The sequence below is a fragment of the Ovis canadensis genome, chromosome 8 (assembly GCF_042477335.2).
Source record: "Ovis canadensis isolate MfBH-ARS-UI-01 breed Bighorn chromosome 8, ARS-UI_OviCan_v2, whole genome shotgun sequence".
NCBI lineage: Eukaryota > Metazoa > Chordata > Mammalia > Artiodactyla > Bovidae > Ovis > Ovis canadensis.
In genome coordinates this window covers 84,726,809-84,746,983 of record NC_091252.1, presented here as the reverse complement: position 1 = coordinate 84,746,983, position 20,175 = coordinate 84,726,809, and the positions used below count along the sequence as shown (strand labels likewise).

Genomic DNA, 20,175 nt, shown 5'->3' with positions numbered 1-20,175 from the left:
GAAAGCAATGTTATCTTCTAAGGAGTTACATGGCTGTCACCAGAAAGAGAAAAACTGATCTTTAGGATTTGAGCAGGTATTTCTGCCACTGGGGAGGAGGTCTGGGTAATGCACAACGCACATTAGAGGGAAGGGAGGAGGCCGAAAAGCAGAGAAAACTTTTTAAGCTTAAATTGTCCTCTTAAGTATTGATAAAACCAGTAGAGATACGAGCTGAAACCTACGATATTTAGCTACTTGCACTAAGGACGCACCCACCATCAGCTGCTGTAAAAGGTACAGCCCTTAACACAACTGGCCGTCCCTTGTGGCTCAGCTGGTAAGGCATCCGCCCGCTAGGTTCGATCCTTGGGTTGGGAAGATGCCCTGGAGAAGGGAAAGGCTACCCACTCCGGTATTCTGGCCTGGAGAATTCCATGAACTGTGTAGTCCATGGGGTCGCAAAAAGTCGAACACGCCTGAGTGACTTTTACTTCGCTTTACTTGACACAATTAGCCGGGAAAGAACTCCCTGTTAACCATCTTTCTTTTTTTTTTTTGTTAACCATCTTTCTGAGTAGCAAATCCTACCTTGTGGGCTAAAATTTCTGATTCGGGGCGATAAGAAGTGACCGACTAGGAAACTTGGCATAGTTGTCCCTACAGGGCCGAGGAAGGTGGCGCCCCACACTCGCCTTCAAGCGACGAAACAGAGGGCCTACGGAGCATTAAAGAAAGGTCCGCGTCATTTTTGAGATGGACACAAAATGGAGCATAAACCCTTCACAGAAGCCACATTGAGTGACAGCCTTCCGCGCCACTCCCCAGGGCCTTTGGAAGATTTTTTCAAAAGGGCCGGGAACCCACAGAAGGTTTGGCTTGCCACGGACCAGACCCGCCCAAAGCACCTCCCAGAGGAGGTGGTGTCGCCGGAGGGATGACGTAAAAAGGCGTCGCGTTGAGGGTGACGCGTGGCGTAGATGACGTAGGGCTGCGCCTGTCACCCCCGGGGCTTGTTGCGAGGAGGAGCGGGCGCCATGGCGGTTCTGCTGGAGACCACTTTAGGCGACGTCGTCATCGACCTGTACACAGAAGAGCGGCCGCGCGGTGAGGCCCCGGCCCTGCTCACCTCTCGGCGGGCCGCGCTCTTTTCCCCCCCGGCGCTCTGCCTTTTCTGCCCAGTCCCCGGCGTGGACTGGCTGGAGCTTCTGGGCTGATGGTGCCGCGACCGCGCAGTTTATCAGCGGGCCCTGGTTGAAAAGTTTGTTTCTGAGGAGCAACCGTTCTCCGCCTCTGGTGCTGGCCAGTCGGGTGGCAGGTGCTTGTGGTTGTTAAATCCCTGTGTGTGTGTAGCGCAGGCTGCGTATTCAGTGCCCATAGCTCTTGTGGCTTTACTGCAAGAACATACCGAGTATTCCTTGGTGTGTAATCAGTAAATCTTGATGAAAGCAGGGACGAAGGGCTTGGAGCAGTGAGTGTGGGCATCCCTTCTGGGTAGAGGGAGGGCTGTCCGGAGGTGTTCACCCAGTCTTAGCAAACACTCGTTGATCGCCCACTACGCGAGACTTTGTGCCAAGCCGTGGAATGGGCGTCTTGCCCTCGAAGGTTTAACTTTCCACTGGGGGAAATAGGCGCCGCAACCCATTTAATTTCTTAAGCGATGTAGTGGAAGAATGTGTAAGTTGCCATGGAAACCAGAGGAGGGAGTAATTCTTCCTAGCTGGGGGTGGGGAGAAGCCGAGCTAAGGAAGAATGCAGAGCACTTGAACTCGCTCTTTTAAAAATGAGTGGGAGTGAGAGTGTTCTTGTTTGGTTGGAATTTTCTGGAAACGGTCAAGTAGATCGGTGTGGCTTGACAGTGAAATGGTAGACCGTGAGTCTTGTCATATGCGTTTTTTAGTTTAGGTTTGGTCCTGAATAGCCTTGTGTGCCCTACTGAAAACCACAATCTCTGAAGGGTTTGAAAGCAGGATTGAGAGAGGCGTTAACAAACTTGTTTTAGGACGATAATAAGCAGCAATATGGAGAATGTTTTAGAGTGGGGAGAAACTGGAGAAACTGTAACTAAACAGGAGAGTGTAGTTACAATCAGGGTCCTGCACCCAAGGAATGCAGTTTGTCAAAGAAGATGAAACAAGCTATACGACATGGTACCATGAGTGCCTGCTGAGGTGCTGCGCTTTATCCCACACTGAGTTATCACCCCCTCCCCAGCAACTCTCAGCATACATCTATTCCTTTCTTATACTGATGCCTGTGCCCCACGTTTCTCCCCTTTGTTGTCCTTTTGGCAGACTTCCTGTTTATTAATCAGTTCTCAGGTCAAGCATGGTCTCTTCTGTGAAGCTCCCTGTGTCCTTGAGCAGAGTTAGATTGGTTTCTTTTGCTCTGCCTCAGGTCTTTAAGTCACATAGTACGTATTATACATTTTCCTGTTGGCCTGGAATTATTTTCAAGTCTTGGTCTCCTCTCAAGATGTAAACTTTAAGAGAGCAGGGACTATTCCTTGATTATCTCTCTATCTTGAGCACCTAGTGCAGTTCCTGACACTTTGAAGGTGCACACCGAAGTAATGGATAATATGTGTTGTATTCAGACTCTTTGTTCAAGTGATAGAAACTCAACTGAAACTGCCTTAAAGAAAATAATGGATTGCCTTTGTTACTGGTGTAAGCTTTGGGCTTCCCTGGTAGTTCAGTTGGTAAAGAATCCACCTGCAGTGCAGGAGACCCTGGTTCAATTCCTGGGTCGGGAAGATTCACTGGAGAAGGGATAGGCTACCCACTCCAGTATTCTTGGGCTTCTCTTGTGGCTCAGCTGGTAAAGAATCTGCCCGCAATGCGGGAGACCTGGGTTGAATCCCTGGGTTGGGAAGATCCCCTGGAGAAAGGAAAGGCAACCCACTCCAGTATTCTGGGCTGGAGAATTCCATGGACATGTATAGTCCATGGGGGTCCTAGAGTCAGACAGGACTGAGTGACTTTCACTTTCACTTTCAGTGGGGTAAGCTTTAAGGATGACAGGATCCTTAAAGGGGTTCACAGAGTCTTATAGGGAATTGTATTTTTCATCTTTCAGTTTTGTTTGAGTTTGACACGTTCCATGTGGAGCAGCATTTGGCAAGGAATGGGCCTTTTTCCCTAGAATTATGAGAAGCTGAAAGGGAGGTAGGATTATCCCACCTAATTAACACAGAATGTTTTTTTGTGTGATTTTGTAGTGTTTCTGCAATGATAGCTTGGAACACTTAAAACATAAATCCACATTCTGTGTATATATTTGTAATGTGTAAGTAGTTGTGATTGGATATCTACTAATATGTGTAACTACTTATCAATCTATAATAAATATATCCAGACTTATTTTTCTTTTTCCTCACTCCCTTTCTCCCTTTTCCTTTTTATAAAAACTTTATTATAGAAAACTTTAACCATATACAAAAGTAGAATCATGTAAATGAACTCTCCGGTGTTGATGATCAGCTTCATTTAACAGCTGTTAATATATGTTTCATTTATATTGCCACGTCTGCTGAATTTTTTGTTTGTTTTTGGCTGTGCTGTGCAGCCCGTGGGATCTTAGTTCTCTGACCGAGGATTGAACCCCAGGCTGTGGCAGTGAAAGTGCTGAGTCCTAACCACTGACAGGGAATTCCTTTACATGATATTAAAGGGCTTCGCTGGTGGCTCAGATGGTAAAGAATCCACCTTCAATGCTGGAGACCTGGGTTTGATCCCTGGGTTAGGAAGAGCCCTTGAAAAAGGAAATGGCAACCCACTCTAGTATTCTTGCCTGGAGAAATTCCATGGACAGAGGACCTGGCAGGCTACAGTCCACAGGGTGGCAAAGAGTCAGACATGACTGAGTGACTAACACATGACATTTATTTAATCTGTAATTAATTAAAAGATGCTTGCTCCTTGGAAGAAAAGCTATGACAAATCTAGGCAGCATATTGAAAAGCAGAGACATTACTTTGCTGACAAAGGTCTGTATAGTCAAAACTATGGTTTTTCCAGTAGTCATGTATTGCTGTGAGAGTTGGACCATAAAGAAGGCTGAACCATGAAGAATTGATGCTTTTGAACTGTAGTGTTGGAGAAGACTCTTGAGAGTCCCTTGGACTACAAGGAGATCCAACCAGTCTATCCCTAAAGGAAATCAACTCTGTATACTCATTGGAAGGACTGATGCTGAAGCTGAAGTTCCAATACTTTGGCCACCTGATGCGAAGAGCCGACCCTGATGCTGGGAAACATTGAAGGCAGGAGGAGAAGGGAACGACAGAGGATGAGATGGTTGGATGGCATCACTGACTCAGTAGACATGAGTTTGAGCAAGTTCTGGGAGATGGTGAAGGACAGGGAAGCCTGGCCTGCTGCAGTCCACGGGGTCACAAAGTCGAACACGACGACTGAACAACAAAAGATATTTTTTTAAAGAGATAACATAACCACAAGCCATGGTCACATCTAGAGAAATAAGCAATAATTCCTCTTTGTTGTTTAGTTGCTCAGTCCTGTCTGACTCTTTTGCGACCCAAGGCGCTGTAAGCCTGCCAAGCTCCTCTGTCCATGGGATTTACCAGGCATGGAGTGGGTTGCCATTCCTTCTCCAGGGGATCCTCCCAATCCAGAGACTGAACCTGTGTCTCCTACATTTGCAGGCAGATTCTTTACCACTGAGCCACCAGGGGAGCCCCAATAATTCCGTAGTAACATTCATGTTTATCTGTTGTCTCATAAACATTTAAAAGAATATTTCATCATTTGAAATGGGATCCAAACAAAGACCATCTATTGTATTGGTTGATTCAGCTCTTAAATGGGGCTTCCCAGGTGGCATAGTGGTAAAGAATCTGCCTGCAATGCATGGGACTCAAGAGACACAGGTTCAATTTCTGGGTCTGGAAGGTCCTCTGGAGGAGAGTAGGCTGTTTCACAATGTCTTCCCACCTTGAAATGGCCCCTCTCTACTCTCTGCCAGTCCAGTTCTTTTAATGTTCATTTTCAGCCTCCAGGAGGTCTTCTCTTTTCCTCAGCCGGAAACAATCTCTCTTTTCAACTCTTGTGGCATATTTATTAACAAAACCATACTATTTAAGTGCACCAATGGTATAATCAGGTATGCTCAGTATTAAAACTGAGTTCAGGTGTAAGGACCCTCATTTAGTGTAAGCTCCTTGAGGGGTAGGGATCCCTCATGTATCTTTCTGTCTGTTTTCTAGCTTAGTGCCTTGAGAACTTGCTAGAATGTTTCTCTACACCTAGACTATGAACAGCAGAGATTTATTGGCATTTGACCTAGCAGTGCCAAGTGCCTAGAGGATACTCAGTGTTTATTGGATAAATGAGTGAATTTATTTTAAAAAGGTGGTACATGTTTAGTGCATGGATATTTGTGAAGGGAATCGTTATCCCCTCCAGTATTCTTGGGGCTTCCCTGGTGGCTCCGATGGTAAAGAATATGCCTGCAGTACAGGAGACCTGGATTCAATCCAGGGTTGCGAAGATCCCCTGGTGTAGGGTAATAATTCCCTTCTCCAGAGGTACATGGTGAGTGTATGGATTTTCCTGAAGGGCTGTTTAATCATTGTAAAAACAACTGATCCTGGATACTTTGTTTTCTCTAATGTAAATAAGCTGCACCCATTTTCAGATACTCTGCTAGATCCTTTCCCATTACAATGTCCTCTTTAGTTTTTCTTTTTTCTTTTAACAAAATCAGTTCATCAATAGATGATTGCTGACTCAGGGAGCTCAAACTGGTGCTCTGTGACAACCTAGAGGGGTGGGTTGGGATGGGAGGTGAGAGGGAGTTTCAAGAGGGAGGGGATATATATGTACACCTATGGCTGATTCATGCTGATAAATGGCAGAAACCAACATAATATTGTAAAGCAATTTTTTTTTAATAAATTACAAAATAGAAAAAAAAATAGATGATTGCTTATCCCAGATAAGTTTTAGTTTCCTGTATAGCTCAGATGCCCAAAAAATCCAAAGAAAAAGAGAATAAAAGATAACTTAAAATATATTGCATTTTTCTAGGCTTGGTGGTGGTTTAGTTGCTAAGTCGTGTCTGACTCTTGCGACCTCATGGACTGTAGTCTGCCAGCCTCCTCTGTCCATGGGATACTCCAGGCAAGAATATGGGAATGGGTTGCCATTTCCTTTCCAAGGGAATCTTCCTGACCCAGGAGTCAAACCCCAGTCTCCTGCATTGCAGGCAGATTCTTTACTGACTAAGCTATGAGGGAAGCTTACTTATACTTTTAAAATGGCTTTGGACATTTGACTGTTTGGGCAGATTTTTATTTTTATTTTTATTATTTTTTGAGGGGGGGCAGATTTTTATGTGGTAGCTTAGAAATTAAATTATACTAACTGTGCCTTTACATGATTGAAAATGTATTTGTGAATTGCTGTGGTAAATTTAGTATTTACTTTTTTTCAGCTTGCTTGAATTTCCTGAAGTTGTGCAAAATAAAATACTATAATTATTGCCTTATTCACAATGTCCAGGTGAGTTGGTAGATATTAGTCATGTTCTTTGTTATTGGAACCATCTAACAAACTCTGAATTAACAAAGTCTCCTATATATTAAAGAGGGATTTTATCATACAGACTGGTGATCCTACAGGGACTGGACGTGGAGGAGAATCAGTTTTTGGGTAAGTTTCTTTATTTTCAAATGGATAAAAAATAGAAATTCTTCTTAAAAATGTTAAGTAGTTTATTTTAATCTGCATTTAAAAATATGGTTCAAATATAGATTTTTCCCAAGTTCCATAAATGTCTATAGCAAAAAAAGAAATATTTTTAATAATGGTGCCATTTCTATAAAGAAATGGTAACCTTATGTGCTAACTCTAGTGCCCTATATATATAATCCTGGTATGTCTGTATTTCATGTTGAGTGTACTTATATTTTATAACCTTATTATATGTATTTTTAGTCAACTGTATGGTGATCAAGCAAGCTTTTTCGAGGCTGAAAAAGTGCCAAGAATTAAGCACAAGAAGAAAGGCACTGTGTCCATGGTGAACAATGGCAGTGATCAGCATGGATCTCAGGTTAGGAAATGCGAGAGGAGATGAGTTTTGCTGGAGGGCACCCATGAGATTATCTTTTTGAACTATCTAGTAAGGAGAGAATTTCAACCAAAGATATTTGTTAGAATTAAAAAATTCTCAATTCTAAAAATTAAAAAATTCTCCTATGTTAAAAAAATCCTTATTATTTTGTTCTTTTGAATGTAAGGCATATCCTTTGGGAGGAATTTAGAAAATACTGGAAAGTACAAAGAAGAAAATAACATTACCTATAATCTCACAGTTCATAGATCATCACTGTTCAGAGACAGAAAGGCCTGTCCTTGCAGTATTTATTACTTCTTTCAAAACAGGTCATGTTGAGCACATACCATTCACTGTCACAACATTCCCATTGGAGTAGATGCTTTTTTCCTCAGAGTTTACATGTGAAAAAAATTGAGATTTAGTTTGTTCAAGTATTTTAAACAATTAAGCATCTGTGTATTTATTGATATTTCATGTTTAAACTTGGTGCCTTTCACTTAGTACTAGTAACAGGTGGGTGAGAAACACCAGTAACAAGTACTGAATGCAGTTAATGTAGAGTCTCTTGTAACTAACAGCAGTTTGAATTTTATATATATATATACACACGTATATATTTGCATTTATTAAATGTCTTTTTATATAGTTTCTTATTACAACAGGAGAGAATCTGGATTACCTTGATGGCGTTCATACAGTGTTTGGTGAGGTGACAGAAGGCATGGACATAATTAAGAAAATTAATGAGACTTTTGTTGATAAGGACTTTGTACCATATCAAGATATCAGGTATGGTTACTATTTATTATTAGAATGTACTACAGTGTTTTAATATGTGATGTTTGCCAGGTAATGGGGATGGCATACATAGGACTGGTTTTTGGATAATTCTAAAATGTGAATTAATTGGAGACAATAAGAATCTTTATAATAGAGAAGACCATTACTGTACTAATTATAATTGCTTATGTTAGGAGGAAGTATGAATTCTTTAGGTTTTTAAAAAAATTCAGATTATTGAGAGAGATGACAAGATTACTAAGATATAGCTATTCATATTACATGTTAGCATAATGCAGAGAATTAATATATAATATCAAGCAATCAAAAGCAGTAACACTAACTGTCAAAGTATATCCTAGCAATACCCTTGTGCAATAAAATTTAAGAGCTTATGGATTTTTGGGGTTTTTTTGGGCATTAGGGATACTTAAGATATTTGTTATAATTTTTATAAAAAGTGAAGCATGGATTCTGAAATAATATGAATGTAACATTTGACTTGGATTTATTTTGTAAGGATAAATCATACAGTGATTTTAGATGATCCATTTGATGATCCTCCTGATTTATTAATTCCCGATCGATCACCAGAACCTACAAGGGAACAACTAGATGTGAGTCAAGTCTTCTTATGATTGAATGTACATGTGTATTAATGTTTTACATAGATTTTGGTTTTTACCTTTCTAAAACTTATTTCTCCAGAATGATTATCTTGCTTGATCAGTAATACTAAGCAAAGTTTGCAGTTCTTTTTCTCTTCCATGTAGACACTCATTTTTCTACCTATCTTTTCCCTAATGTTCTTTCTTTAGTTTCTGTTCCACCAGAACAGTCTTGGCTCTGGATACAAATACCTTGAGAAAATGTTTCTCTTACCTCTTAACTCTAGATAGGAGTATAGCTTTAAGACTAAATTACATTGTCAGCTTGTGAGGGAACTTTTCAACTGGGGACACTTTTGAGCCAGGCTGGAATGCAGAAATTTCTGTGGCATAGTGGAGACTTCCCCTCAGATCTTTTAAGGTGTAAATTTCTGCTTAATGAGACTTTCTCAAAGCTGAATTTATCTCTATAGTTAGGATTTAATCCTTAATTTCTAAGATCATTTATTTTCTGTGTTCAGCACTTACTTGGATACCAGATAGTTCTTATATAAATGTCTATTTTAATTTAAAAATAAATTAGAAGCCTAGTTTAGCCCATATTAACGAATTAGCTTAAATCAGTTTTCAGAGGTTTATAAGTTTGTTTCACATTTGTGAAACAAATGTTTTAACAAAGTTGATGGAACTAAGAATAAAACATAATGTCTTATATTTCTTAGATTTTTCTATTTGTATATATATATATGAGTAACTTCTGCCTTACAGAGTGGTCGAATTGGAGCAGATGAAGAAATTGATGATTTCAAAGGGAGATCAGCTGAAGAAGTAGAAGAAATAAAGGCTGAAAAAGAGGCCAAAACTCAAGCTATTCTACTAGAAATGGTAAAGTGATTTCTTTGTTCAAATAGTTGTTCAGCAGTGTGTTCAATACATACTCATTGTGAGTTTATTCCTGACTTTTTGATAGTATTAAAATATTAAAAATTTAGCTCAGAGTTCTTTTCTGGGTGAAATTTTATGTGACATCATAACACATATGAAAGTAAACAGTTTGGTTCTACTGTCAGTGTAGTGTCAAATGCATTTTAAACAAATGGGAAATGGGTATCTAGTTTATAAATATTAATTGGATTTCAGTTGCTTATACTTATCTCAGTTTTAAAGAGTTTCTTGGACTGAATTTTAAGTATAATAGAGAATAATGCTTTGTATATCTCTAGTATTGAGATTAAATAATAGAATAGTAATTATAGGATAAAATAAACCTGGGCAGAAATTGAACACTCTAAAATGTACTCCTTTTCTCTTTTACTAGCAATATGAAATCATTTGGGAAACAGTTATTCAGTACATGATTATTTCACCTACTAGGCTTTTATTCCCATTTCTTATTTTTGTGGAATAGGTATACCTTTCATGTAGTAGATCATCAATTTTGGAATGGATCAGTTAAGTTCAGTTCAGTCACTCAGTCGTGTCCAACTCTTTGCGACCCCATGAATCGCAGCACGCCAGGCCTCCCTGTCCATCACCAACTCCCAGAGTTCACTCAGACTCAGTCCATCGAGTCAGTGATGCCATCCAACCGTCTCATTCTCTGTCGTCCCCTTCTCCTCCTTCCCCCAATCCCTCCCAGCATCAAAGTCTTTCCCAGTGAGTCAACTCTTCGCATGAGGTGGCCAAAGTACTGCAGTTTCAGCTTTAGCATCCTTCCTTCCAAAGAAATCCCAGGGCTGATCTCCTTCAGAATGGAATGGATAGCTAATAATTAAGTTTTTATCACTAACATCATTTTATGTAGTAGAGCTTTTCAGTTTCATTATCTGTTTTAAAATCTGTGTTAGCATCACTAGTCTGAAGGAACAAATATTAAAGACTATAATTCAAGAAAACATTACTAAATTTAAAAAGTTAAAAAAAAAAAGTTAAAAATACAGTTTAATGAACTGTTAATGATCTGTGTTACCTAAGAATTCTGACCCAGAACAGTCAACACCAAGACAAACTCTAAGAAAATTATGGACTTAAAAGAAAAATCTTTTGAACACCTGGCAGCAAGAGTAAGTGACTTACAAGGGAAAGAACATTAGATTATCATTAGTTTTCAACAACAAAAAATGGAAAGTTTATGCCAGAATAAAAGGGTTTAACATATTCTGTAAACTTTTTATTTTCAGAGAATTTCAAATTTACAGAAAAAAAAAATACAGAGAACTTCTATGTAGCTTTTACCCAGGTTCATCCTTTTTTTCTTTTTTTTTGGCCACACCACACAGCAAGTGAAACTATGAGCCATGCCATGTAGGGCCAGCCAAAATGGACGGGTCATGGTGGAGAGTTCTGACAAAACATGATCCAGTGGAGAAGGGAATGGCAAACCACTTAAGTATTCTTACCTTGAGAACCCCATGAACAGTATGAAAAGGAAAAAAGATATAACACTGAAAGATGAACTCCTCAGGTCAGTAGGTACCCAGTATGCTTCTGGAGAAGAGCATAAAAATAGCTCCAGAATGAAGAGGCTGAGCCAAAGCAAAAACAGTGCCAAGCTGTGGATGTGACTGGTGATAGGAAGTCAAGTCAAATGCTGTAAAGAACAATATTGCTTAGGAATTTGGAATGTTAGGTCTATGAATCAAGGTAAATTGAAAGTGGTCAAACAGGATGGCAAGAATGAACATTGATATTTTAGAAATTAGTGAACTAAAATGGACAGGAATGGGTGAATTCAATTCAGGTGACTATTATATCTACTACTGTGAGCAAGAATCCCTTAGAAGAAATAGAGTAGCTGTCATATTCAACAAAAAAGTGCAAAATGCAGTACTTGGGTGCAGTCTCAAAAATGACAGAATGATCTCTTATTTGTTTCCAAGGCAAACCATTTTCACAGTAATCCAAGTCTATGCCCCAACCACTAATGCTGAAGAAATTGAAGTTGAACGGTTCTATGAAGACCTACAAGACTTTCTACAACTAACATCAAAAAAAGATGTCCTTGTCATCATAGGGGACTGGAATGCAAAAGTAGAAAGTCAAGAGATACCTGGAAAACAGGCAAGTTTGACCTTGGAGTAAAACATGAAGCAGATCAAAGGCCAACAGAGTTTTGCCAAGAGAACGCACTGGTCATAGCAAACACCCTCTTCCAACAACACAGGAGACAACTCTGTACATGGACATCACTAGATGGTCAATACTGAAATCAGTTTGATTGTTTCTTTGCAGCCAAAGATGGAGAAACTCTATACAGTCAGCAAAAACAAGACTGGGAACTGACTGTGGCTCAGATCATAAACTCCTTATTGCCAAATTCAGACTTAAATTGTCTGGGGAGGCCTTACAAATAACTGAGAAAAGAGAAGTGAAAGGCAAAGTGAAAAGGAAAGATATATCTATTTGAAGGCAGAGTTCCAAAGAATACCAAGGAGAAATAAGAAAGCTTTCCTCAGTGATCCATGCAAGGAGATAGAAGAAAACAATAGAATGGGAAAGACTAGAGATCTCTTCAAGAAAATAGAGATACCAAGAAAACATTTCATGCAAAGATGGGCTCGATATAAGACAGAAATAGTATGGACTTGACAGAAGCAGAAGATATTAAGAGGTAGCAAGAATATACAGAAGAACTATACAGAAAAGATCTTTATGACCCAGATAATCACGATGGTGTGATCACTCGCCTAGAGCCAGACATCCTGGAATGCAAAGTCAAGTGGGCCTTAGGAAGCATCACTATGAACAAAGCTAGTGGAGATGATGGAATTCCAATTGAGCTATTTAAAATCCTGAAAGATGATGTTGTGAAAGTGTTACACTCAATATGCCAGCAAATTTGGAAAACTCAGCAGTGGCCCCTGGACTGGAAAAGGTCTGTTTTCATTCCAGTCCCAAAGAAAAGCAATGCCAAGAATGTTCAAACTACCACACAATTGCACTCATCTCACACGCTAGCAGAGTAATGCTCAAAATTCTCCAAGCTAGGCTTCAACAGCATGTGAACTGAGAACTTCTAGATGTTCACGCTGAATTAGAAAAGGCAGAGTAACCAGAGATCAAATTGCCAACATCTGTTGGATCATCGAGAAGCAAGAGAGTTCCAGAAAAACATCTGCTTCATTGATTATGCTAAAGCCTTTGACTATGTGGATCACAATAAACTGTGGAAAATTCTTCAAGAGATAGAAATACGAGACCACCTGACCTGCCTCCTGAGAAATCTGTATGTAGGTCAAGAAGCAACAGTTAGTACTGGACATGGAACAATGGACTGGTTCCAAATGGGGAAAGGAGTTCGTCAAGGATGTCTATTGTCACCTTGCTTATTTAACTTACATTTAGAGTATGTCATGTGAAATGCCAGACTGGATGAAACACAAGCTGCAATCAAGATTGCTGGGAGAAATATCAGTAACCTCAGATATGCAGATGACACCCTTATGGGAGTGAAAGAGGAGAGTGAAAAAGCTGGCTTAAAACTCAATCAAAAAACTAAGATTATGGCATCTAGTCCCATCACTTCATGGCAAATAGATGGAGAAACAATGAAAACAGTGAGAGACTTTATTTTCTTGGGCTCCAAAATCACTGTAGTTGGTGACTGTAGCCATGAAATTAAAAGATGCTTGCTCCTTGGAAGAAAATCTATGACAAACCTAGATAGCGTATTAAAAAAGCAGACATTACTTTGCCAACAGAGGTCCATCTATGGTTTTTCCAGTAGTCATGTATGGATGTGAGAGCTGGACCATAAAGAAAGCTGAGTGCTAAAGAATTGATGCTTTTGAACTGTGGTGTTGGAGAAGACTCTTGAGAGTCCCTTGGGTTGCAAGGAGATCAAACCAGTCAATCCTAAAGGAAATCAGTCCTGAATTGGAAGGACTAATGCTGAAGCTGCAATAGTTTGGCCACCCAAATTGAAGAACTGACTCATTGGAAAAGACCCTGATGCTGGGGAAGATTGAAGGCAAGATGAGAAGGGGATGACAGAGGATGAGTTGGTTGGCTGGCATCACCAGCTCAATGGACTTGAGTTTGAGCAAGCTCCAGGAGTTGGTGAAGGATAGGGAAGCCTCTCATGCTGTAGTCCATGGGGTCATTAAGAGTCAGGCACGACTGAGTGACTGAACTGAGCTGAACATGGCAAGTGTTTTCTTTGACCAGGGTCAAGTGTTTACCCACTGTGTTGGGAGCACAGAGTCTTAGCTACTGGACCACAAGGGACGTCCTTCCCCCCCCCCCACCCCACCTTTTTAAAAATGTGTTTATCCAAGAGGAGACACTTCACATCATAATCTTGCCTGAAATCATCTCTGAGAATTTTTTAATATATGTATGAAGGAATATTATTTCCCCATCTAAAGGCTCACGGTAAATATACTTTTCTCACAATGAAAATAACAACATCTTTAAATCATGGTTTTATCTCACTGTCACCCTCTCGAGTTCTTCAGTAGAAGGTGGTTTGCTTGGTTCATTGTGGTAGTTGACTATGAAGTTGACTTTGGTTTGCCTGAAGTAGAAGATGATATATGAGGTCAAAAAGCTCAAAACTGTATCCAGGAATTGGTGTTCCATACTGCACAATAATATGGAAAAGAATTTAGCCTTACTTACGTAAAAGGCTAGATTCAATGTAATAGTATTTCAAAAATTTAAAAATAAGCAAAATTAAACACTATGTTAGGGATATATACCCATGTGGTAAAACTAAATCTGTAAGGGAATGGCCAAGAAGGAAAACCGAAGGCTCATTGTGGTGAGAGAAGAAGACGGATAATGGAATCAGGGAACATTTTACTGGTAGTTCTTAGGCTGGTTGGCACCATGGGGTCTTTTTATTTTCATGCTACTTAATTTAGATATACTTTTTGTAAATTCTTTAAAAAATAGATCAAGTACTTGAAAAAAGAAAAAATAGAGATAAAACTGGGACTCTAAAGCCAGTAGACTTGGTAAATGTTCACTTTGTGTGAATGCTATGCTTGTTACTGTTACTGCCAGGAAGAATGGAGTTTTGAATTTTGAAATCTGTTTAGATCTCTTTCCCAGAGCCCACAGTTAATAATGTAAATTTAGATATTTTAGGGAATCAGCAATGTGGGCTAACTTCATGGTATTTATGATGGAAATTAAATAAAGGAGTTGATTTATATTCTTGTTTATTTATCATTTAGGTGGGAGACCTACCTGATGCAGATATTAAACCTCCAGAAAATGTGCTGTTTGTTTGTAAATTGAATCCAGTGACCACAGATGAAGATCTGGAGATAATATTCTCAAGATTTGGGCCAATAAGAAGGTAATCTCTAGAATTAGTGAAAGATTTAGAGAAACTAGGTATTGGTGGTTTTCTAATGACATTTTTGAGGAGTCTGTGAACCATAGAGGAAATTTATACTAAGAGTATGTTGGATAGTAGGGAAGAAAAACACATATGTATGCGTATGTGTAGATATGTATGTGTGAATGTGTTATAAATTGATTGATTTTGTTACAACACATACATTTCAACTTAAAACAGGAATTGAATGAAACAGTTTAAGTGTAGTTCTATAGTATTTTCAAAAACCTTCTTTAATATTTTAAATGTTTATCTCATTTAAATTCTCCCTAGACTTTCCAGCAGCTTATTCCAAAATTAATTTTAATCTAAATTTTCTAAAATTTTCCTTTTGGTTAATTTTGCCTGTGTTATTAATGTAAAAGTTTTGAAGCTAGTATTTCTTTGAGAAAGGGAAGTATTTTATAATTGATTAAAAATATTATGTTTAGAATTTCCTTTTATTTCATGTTTTTTCTTCTGTGAAGCCATTCTTTATTATTCCTATTGAAAGAAAAATTTTTTTCTAAAAGACTACTTGACTTTATTCTTCCACTCACTGATAGTATATCATCTTTATAAAAAATTCTTATGCTGTTACATCTTATTTTTAAATTTGACGTTATATACTGATTTCCTGCTAAGGAAGATGAGAATTAACCTCTGTTTCTATCCTACCCTGTTCATTCTCCCTGCCTGCTACTTTGGTTATGTCATAACTTTGGTTAAGTCTTTGTTCAATATTTACATTTTAATACGTACTTATATATTGCAACAGCTGAACCATGTGCTATAATGTGATTGCTTTTCCTTTCACAATTTTTTTTTCCTCTCACAATGTTTTATATCCCTGTTTCCTATCATGTTTTTAAAACGAGGCTTAAGATATATGAGCAAAAAGGGTTAAACCAATTGCGTTAAATTTCACCTTACTGGCTGTTTCACTTGGTTATTAAGATAGATTGGTTCTATGTACTAGCTGTACTTATGGGATTAAATTTGAGCCTTGTTTATATTAAAATTTAAAAAAACCCAAATCAAAAGTTTACTAATGAGCATGCATATATATATGAATGTGTGTGCATTATTCTGTAGTGGCATTAGATAGTCTATAATTCATTTGTATTTGACTAAAAGTAAATTATGATTTAAAAGAATTTTTAGCAGTAATTTCCCTTTGCTAAAGAAAAATTAAATATTTTTGTCTTGTTCTCCAGTGTTTTAGGAATTTAGGATTATAGGCCTGTATAGGGCATTCATAGTAGAATCTAGAAAACTTGGTTACTAGACAGGTCAATTATTTTAGAAAATAATTATTATTTAAGATATTTACAAGAATATAATTCTGTGAATTTAACTTTGCCTTTTAATAATTGGCTTATTTTGGTTTTTACTTTTGAGAAGTAAGAGTGAATGCTCTCTCTTTCTTTCTTTTTCCACACTTAATTTCAAGTTGTGAAGTTATCCGAGATTGGAAGACTGGAGAATCCCTTTGTTATGCTTTTATTGAATTTGAAAAAGTAAGTCATAGTATAGCTATCTTAAATTTGTATTTTTTGTTGTTTTTGTTCTATGATGTTAAAAAGTGCAAAAATGTAGAGAACTTTTTCTAGTCTGTAAGATTAGCAAATTAGTTTGCCTTTTCTTTAGCACCTAAGAAAAATAACTTTAATTATATTTGAATAGAGAATAAGTTTAATATCTGTTAATGTTAGTATATGTACTTTTACTTATTTTGGGTTCAAGATCAACCTGTGTGAATGTATCTAAAACTTTTTTAAAGTTTTAGGTAAAGTCCTTCACATTCTATAAATAAGCTTTCAGTGCTGTTTAGGTAGGTATAATAATTGAGTAGTAGAAAGAAAACTAGTTTGAGTGTTAACTATGATCTAGATACTAATTTGAACTCTGTCACTGACCAACTATTCTTTGATATTTGGCAGTTTATTTAGAATTCTTTTTTCTAGGCATTATTTTCCTTATAAATAAAATTTGAGGTTTGGATTAGATAGTACTTTCTAGATCTATAATAGGAACGATAGCTTATATTACTCAAGTAATTTTCTTTAAGCAAGTTTTATGTTCACATTTAGGTCTCATAACTCTGAGATAGGTACTATCCTCCTTTTCTAAATAAGTAAACTGGGACACACAGTGGTAGCCTCACTTTTTTAAAATCGTGCACCTAGTTAATGTCATAGCCTTCTGTACTGCTGTTTTATTTTCAAAGAAATAGTTAATAACTCAGTTAACACTCTTTGTTACAAGTATTAACTACCCATATTTGTAAAATTGTTCAGATTGAAAGCATTGTACTCATATATTTAGTGTAATTGTTAAAAAATCATCAAATTTAAATGTGACTTATACAGTGGCTAGAAATATTTGTATTCTAGTTCTTCTCTGTACTTTTCTTCATCTGATAAATAAATGCCAAATCTGTTACTTACTCTTACTCTGTTACTTACTGTTTGAACTTAGATATGTCTGATGCTGTTCCTACTACTTTGGGCCATTATGCTAGGCTATGTTATTTCTTTTTGTAACTTTGGACTGATATATGTCCAATAGTAGCTCATCCTGAATTATAATTGTTCCAAAGTATTTGTCACATGCCTTCTGTATTTCAGGCAGTAGATACTGCAATAGGCCCTAGGGGTTCAAAATGTATACTGGAGGGTTGAGGAACACAGACACATAACAAATTATACCTAGATACTGGGTCAAGTGTACCAGAAATAATATTTACAAGGTACATTGCTGTCAGCAGAAAGGAGATCTCTCTACCTTTAGTTTGCTAGTTTGCTATGAATGTTTTTTTCTCATAGGGTTGTTATCAGAGTTAATTGAGGTAATAGATGCAAAGCATTTGGTGCATAAGTATTCAAATTTTAGTTTTAGTAACAAGGAACTTTTTGTATTTTCAGTGTTTATTCTAGCCAAAAAAATCTTTTCCATAAAGATTTATGCTTAAGTTTTTATAATTACTCTCAGGAAGAAGATTGTGAGAAAGCATTCTTCAAAATGGACAATGTGCTTATAGATGACAGAAGAATACATGTGGACTTTAGCCAGTCTGTTGCTAAGGTTAAATGGAAAGGAAAAGGTTTGTTATTCATCTTCATTTGTTTCTGTTCTGCTTTGCATTCTTGTGTGTGTGTGTGTATCTCCTTTGACAGTGCTGTTAATTAGAAATGGTCAGAGATGTAACTCCTCCTGTTTGATTTTATGTACCTGCTTTCTAGTGTCTAGGGTGGCTAGGGTGGGTGTGGGGATGTATGTGGGTGTTTTTAGTTTAAACTAATGAGGAATATATTTTCTACACTGCATTATAAATTACTTATAATTACCCATTGCAGACATGACATGTTTCCAAAGTAATTATTATGACATCAGTGGCTTGGTTCTTCTAGATGCAAAACTTTCTTTTGGCCACACCATGCAGTGTGCAGGATCTTAGTTCCCTGACCAGGGATCAATCCTGTGCCGTCTGCAGTGGAAGCAGAGTCTTAGTCACTGTACTGCCAGGGAAGTCCATAATGCAAAGGCTTAATTCTTCCTTCTAAAGTTTGTTTGTTTTAGTTATTATATGTGTATAGCTCAGATGGTAAAGAATCTGCCTGCAGGATATAAAATCAACATTCAGAAATCCCTTGCATTCCTATACACTAATAATGAGAAAATAGAAAGAGAAATTAAGGAAACAATTCCATTCACCATTGCAATGAAAAGAGTAAAATACTTAGGAATGTATCTACCTAAAGAAACTAAAGACCTATATATAGAAAACTATAAAACACTGGTGAAAGAAATCAAAGAGGACACAAATAGATGGAGAAATATACCATGTTCATGGATCAGAAGAATCAATGTAGTGAAAATGAGTATACTACCCAAAGCAATCTATAGATTCAATGCAATCCCTATCAAACTACCAACAGTATTTTTCACAGAGCTAGAACAAATAATTTCACAATTTGTATGGAAATACAAAAATCCTCGAATAGCCAAAGCAATCCTGAGAAAGAAGAATGGAACTGGAGGAATCAACCTGCCTGACTTCAGGCTCTACTAAGCCATGGTCATCAAGAAAGTATGCTACTGGCACAAAGACAGAAATAAAGATCAATGGAACAAAATAGAAAGCCCAGAGATAAATCCACACACATATGGACACCTTATCTTTGACAAAGGAGGCAAGAATATACAATGGCGAAAAGACAATCTCTTTAACAAGTGGTGCTGGGAAAACTGGTCAATTACTTGTAAAAGAATGAAACTAGAACACTTTCTAACACCATACACAAAAATAAACTCAAAATAGATTAAAGATCTAAACATAAGACCAGAAACTATAAAACTCTTAGAGGAGAATATAGGCAAAACACTCTCTGACATAAATCACAGCAGGATCCTCTATGACCCACCTCCCAGAATATTGGAAATAAAAGCAAAAATAAACAAATGGGACCTAACTAAAATTAAAAGCTTCTGCACAACAAAGGAAACTATAAGCAAGGTGAAAAGACAGCCTTCAGAATGGGAGAAAATAATAGCAAATGAAGCAACTGACAACTAATCTCAAAAATATACAAGCAACTCCTGCAGCTCAATTCCAGAAAAATAAACGACCCAATCAAAAAATGGGCCAAAAAACTAAACAGACATTTCTCCAAAGAAGACATACAGATGGCTAACAAACATGAAAAGATGCTCAACATCACTCATTGTCAGAAAAATGCAAATCAAAACCACAATGAGGTACCATTTCACGCCAGTCAGAATGGCTGCGATCCAAAAGTCTACAAGCAATAAATGCTGGAGAGGGTGTGGAGAAAAGGGAACCCTCTTACACTGTTGGTGGGAATGAAAACTAGTACAGCCACTATGGAGAACAGTATGGAGATTCCTTAAAAAACGAAATAGAACTGCCATATGACCCAGCAGTCCCACTGCTGGGCATACACACCAAGCAAACCAGAATTGAAAGAGACACATGTACCCCAATGTTCATCACAGCACTGTTTATAATAGCCAAGACATGGAAGCAACCTAAATGTCCATCAGCAGAAGAATGGATAAGAAAGCTGTGGTACATATACACAATGGAGTATTACTTAGCCATTAAAAAGAACACATTTGAATCAGTTCTAACGAGGTGGATGAAACTGGAGCCTATTATACAGAGTGAAGTAAGCCAGAAAGAAAAACACCAATACAGTATACTAACATATATATGTAATTTAGAAAGATGGTAACAATAATCCTGTATGTGAGAGAGCAAAAGAGACACAGATGTATAGAACAGTCTTTTGGACTCTGTGAGAGAGGGAGAGGGTGGGATGATTTGGGAGAATGGCATTGAAACATGTACAATATCATATGTGAAACGAATTGCTA

General features: G+C 37.7%; 1 protein-coding gene across 7 annotated transcripts in view; it reads left to right on the top strand.

Moving 5' to 3' along the window:
- Positions 1–892: 892 nt before the first annotated feature.
- PPIL4 (peptidylprolyl isomerase like 4) overlaps positions 893–20,175 on the top strand; it is a 37,945-nt gene continuing 18,662 nt past the window's right edge. For 2 of the 7 annotated variants that reach the window (XR_011258663.1, XM_069598670.1), the window contains exons 1-10: positions 932–1,086; positions 6,436–6,503; positions 6,589–6,653; positions 6,939–7,056; positions 7,709–7,851; positions 8,363–8,459; positions 9,219–9,335; positions 14,630–14,754; positions 16,229–16,295; positions 17,770–17,881. Coding sequence is in view for 6 of the 7 variants with exons in the window: in XM_069598670.1 (XP_069454771.1) it covers positions 1,017–1,086; positions 6,436–6,503; positions 6,589–6,653; positions 6,939–7,056; positions 7,709–7,851; positions 8,363–8,459; positions 9,219–9,335; positions 14,630–14,754; positions 16,229–16,295; positions 17,770–17,881 (982 nt within the window). In the remaining variant the exon portion in view is untranslated. Of the gene's footprint in view, positions 1,298–6,435; positions 6,504–6,588; positions 6,654–6,938; positions 7,057–7,708; positions 7,852–8,362; positions 8,460–9,218; positions 9,336–10,195; positions 11,511–14,629; positions 14,755–16,228; positions 16,296–17,769; positions 17,882–20,175 lie in introns of those variants that run through there. The other 5 variants (XM_069598667.1, XM_069598668.1, XM_069598671.1 and 2 more) reach the window with 5 other exon arrangements.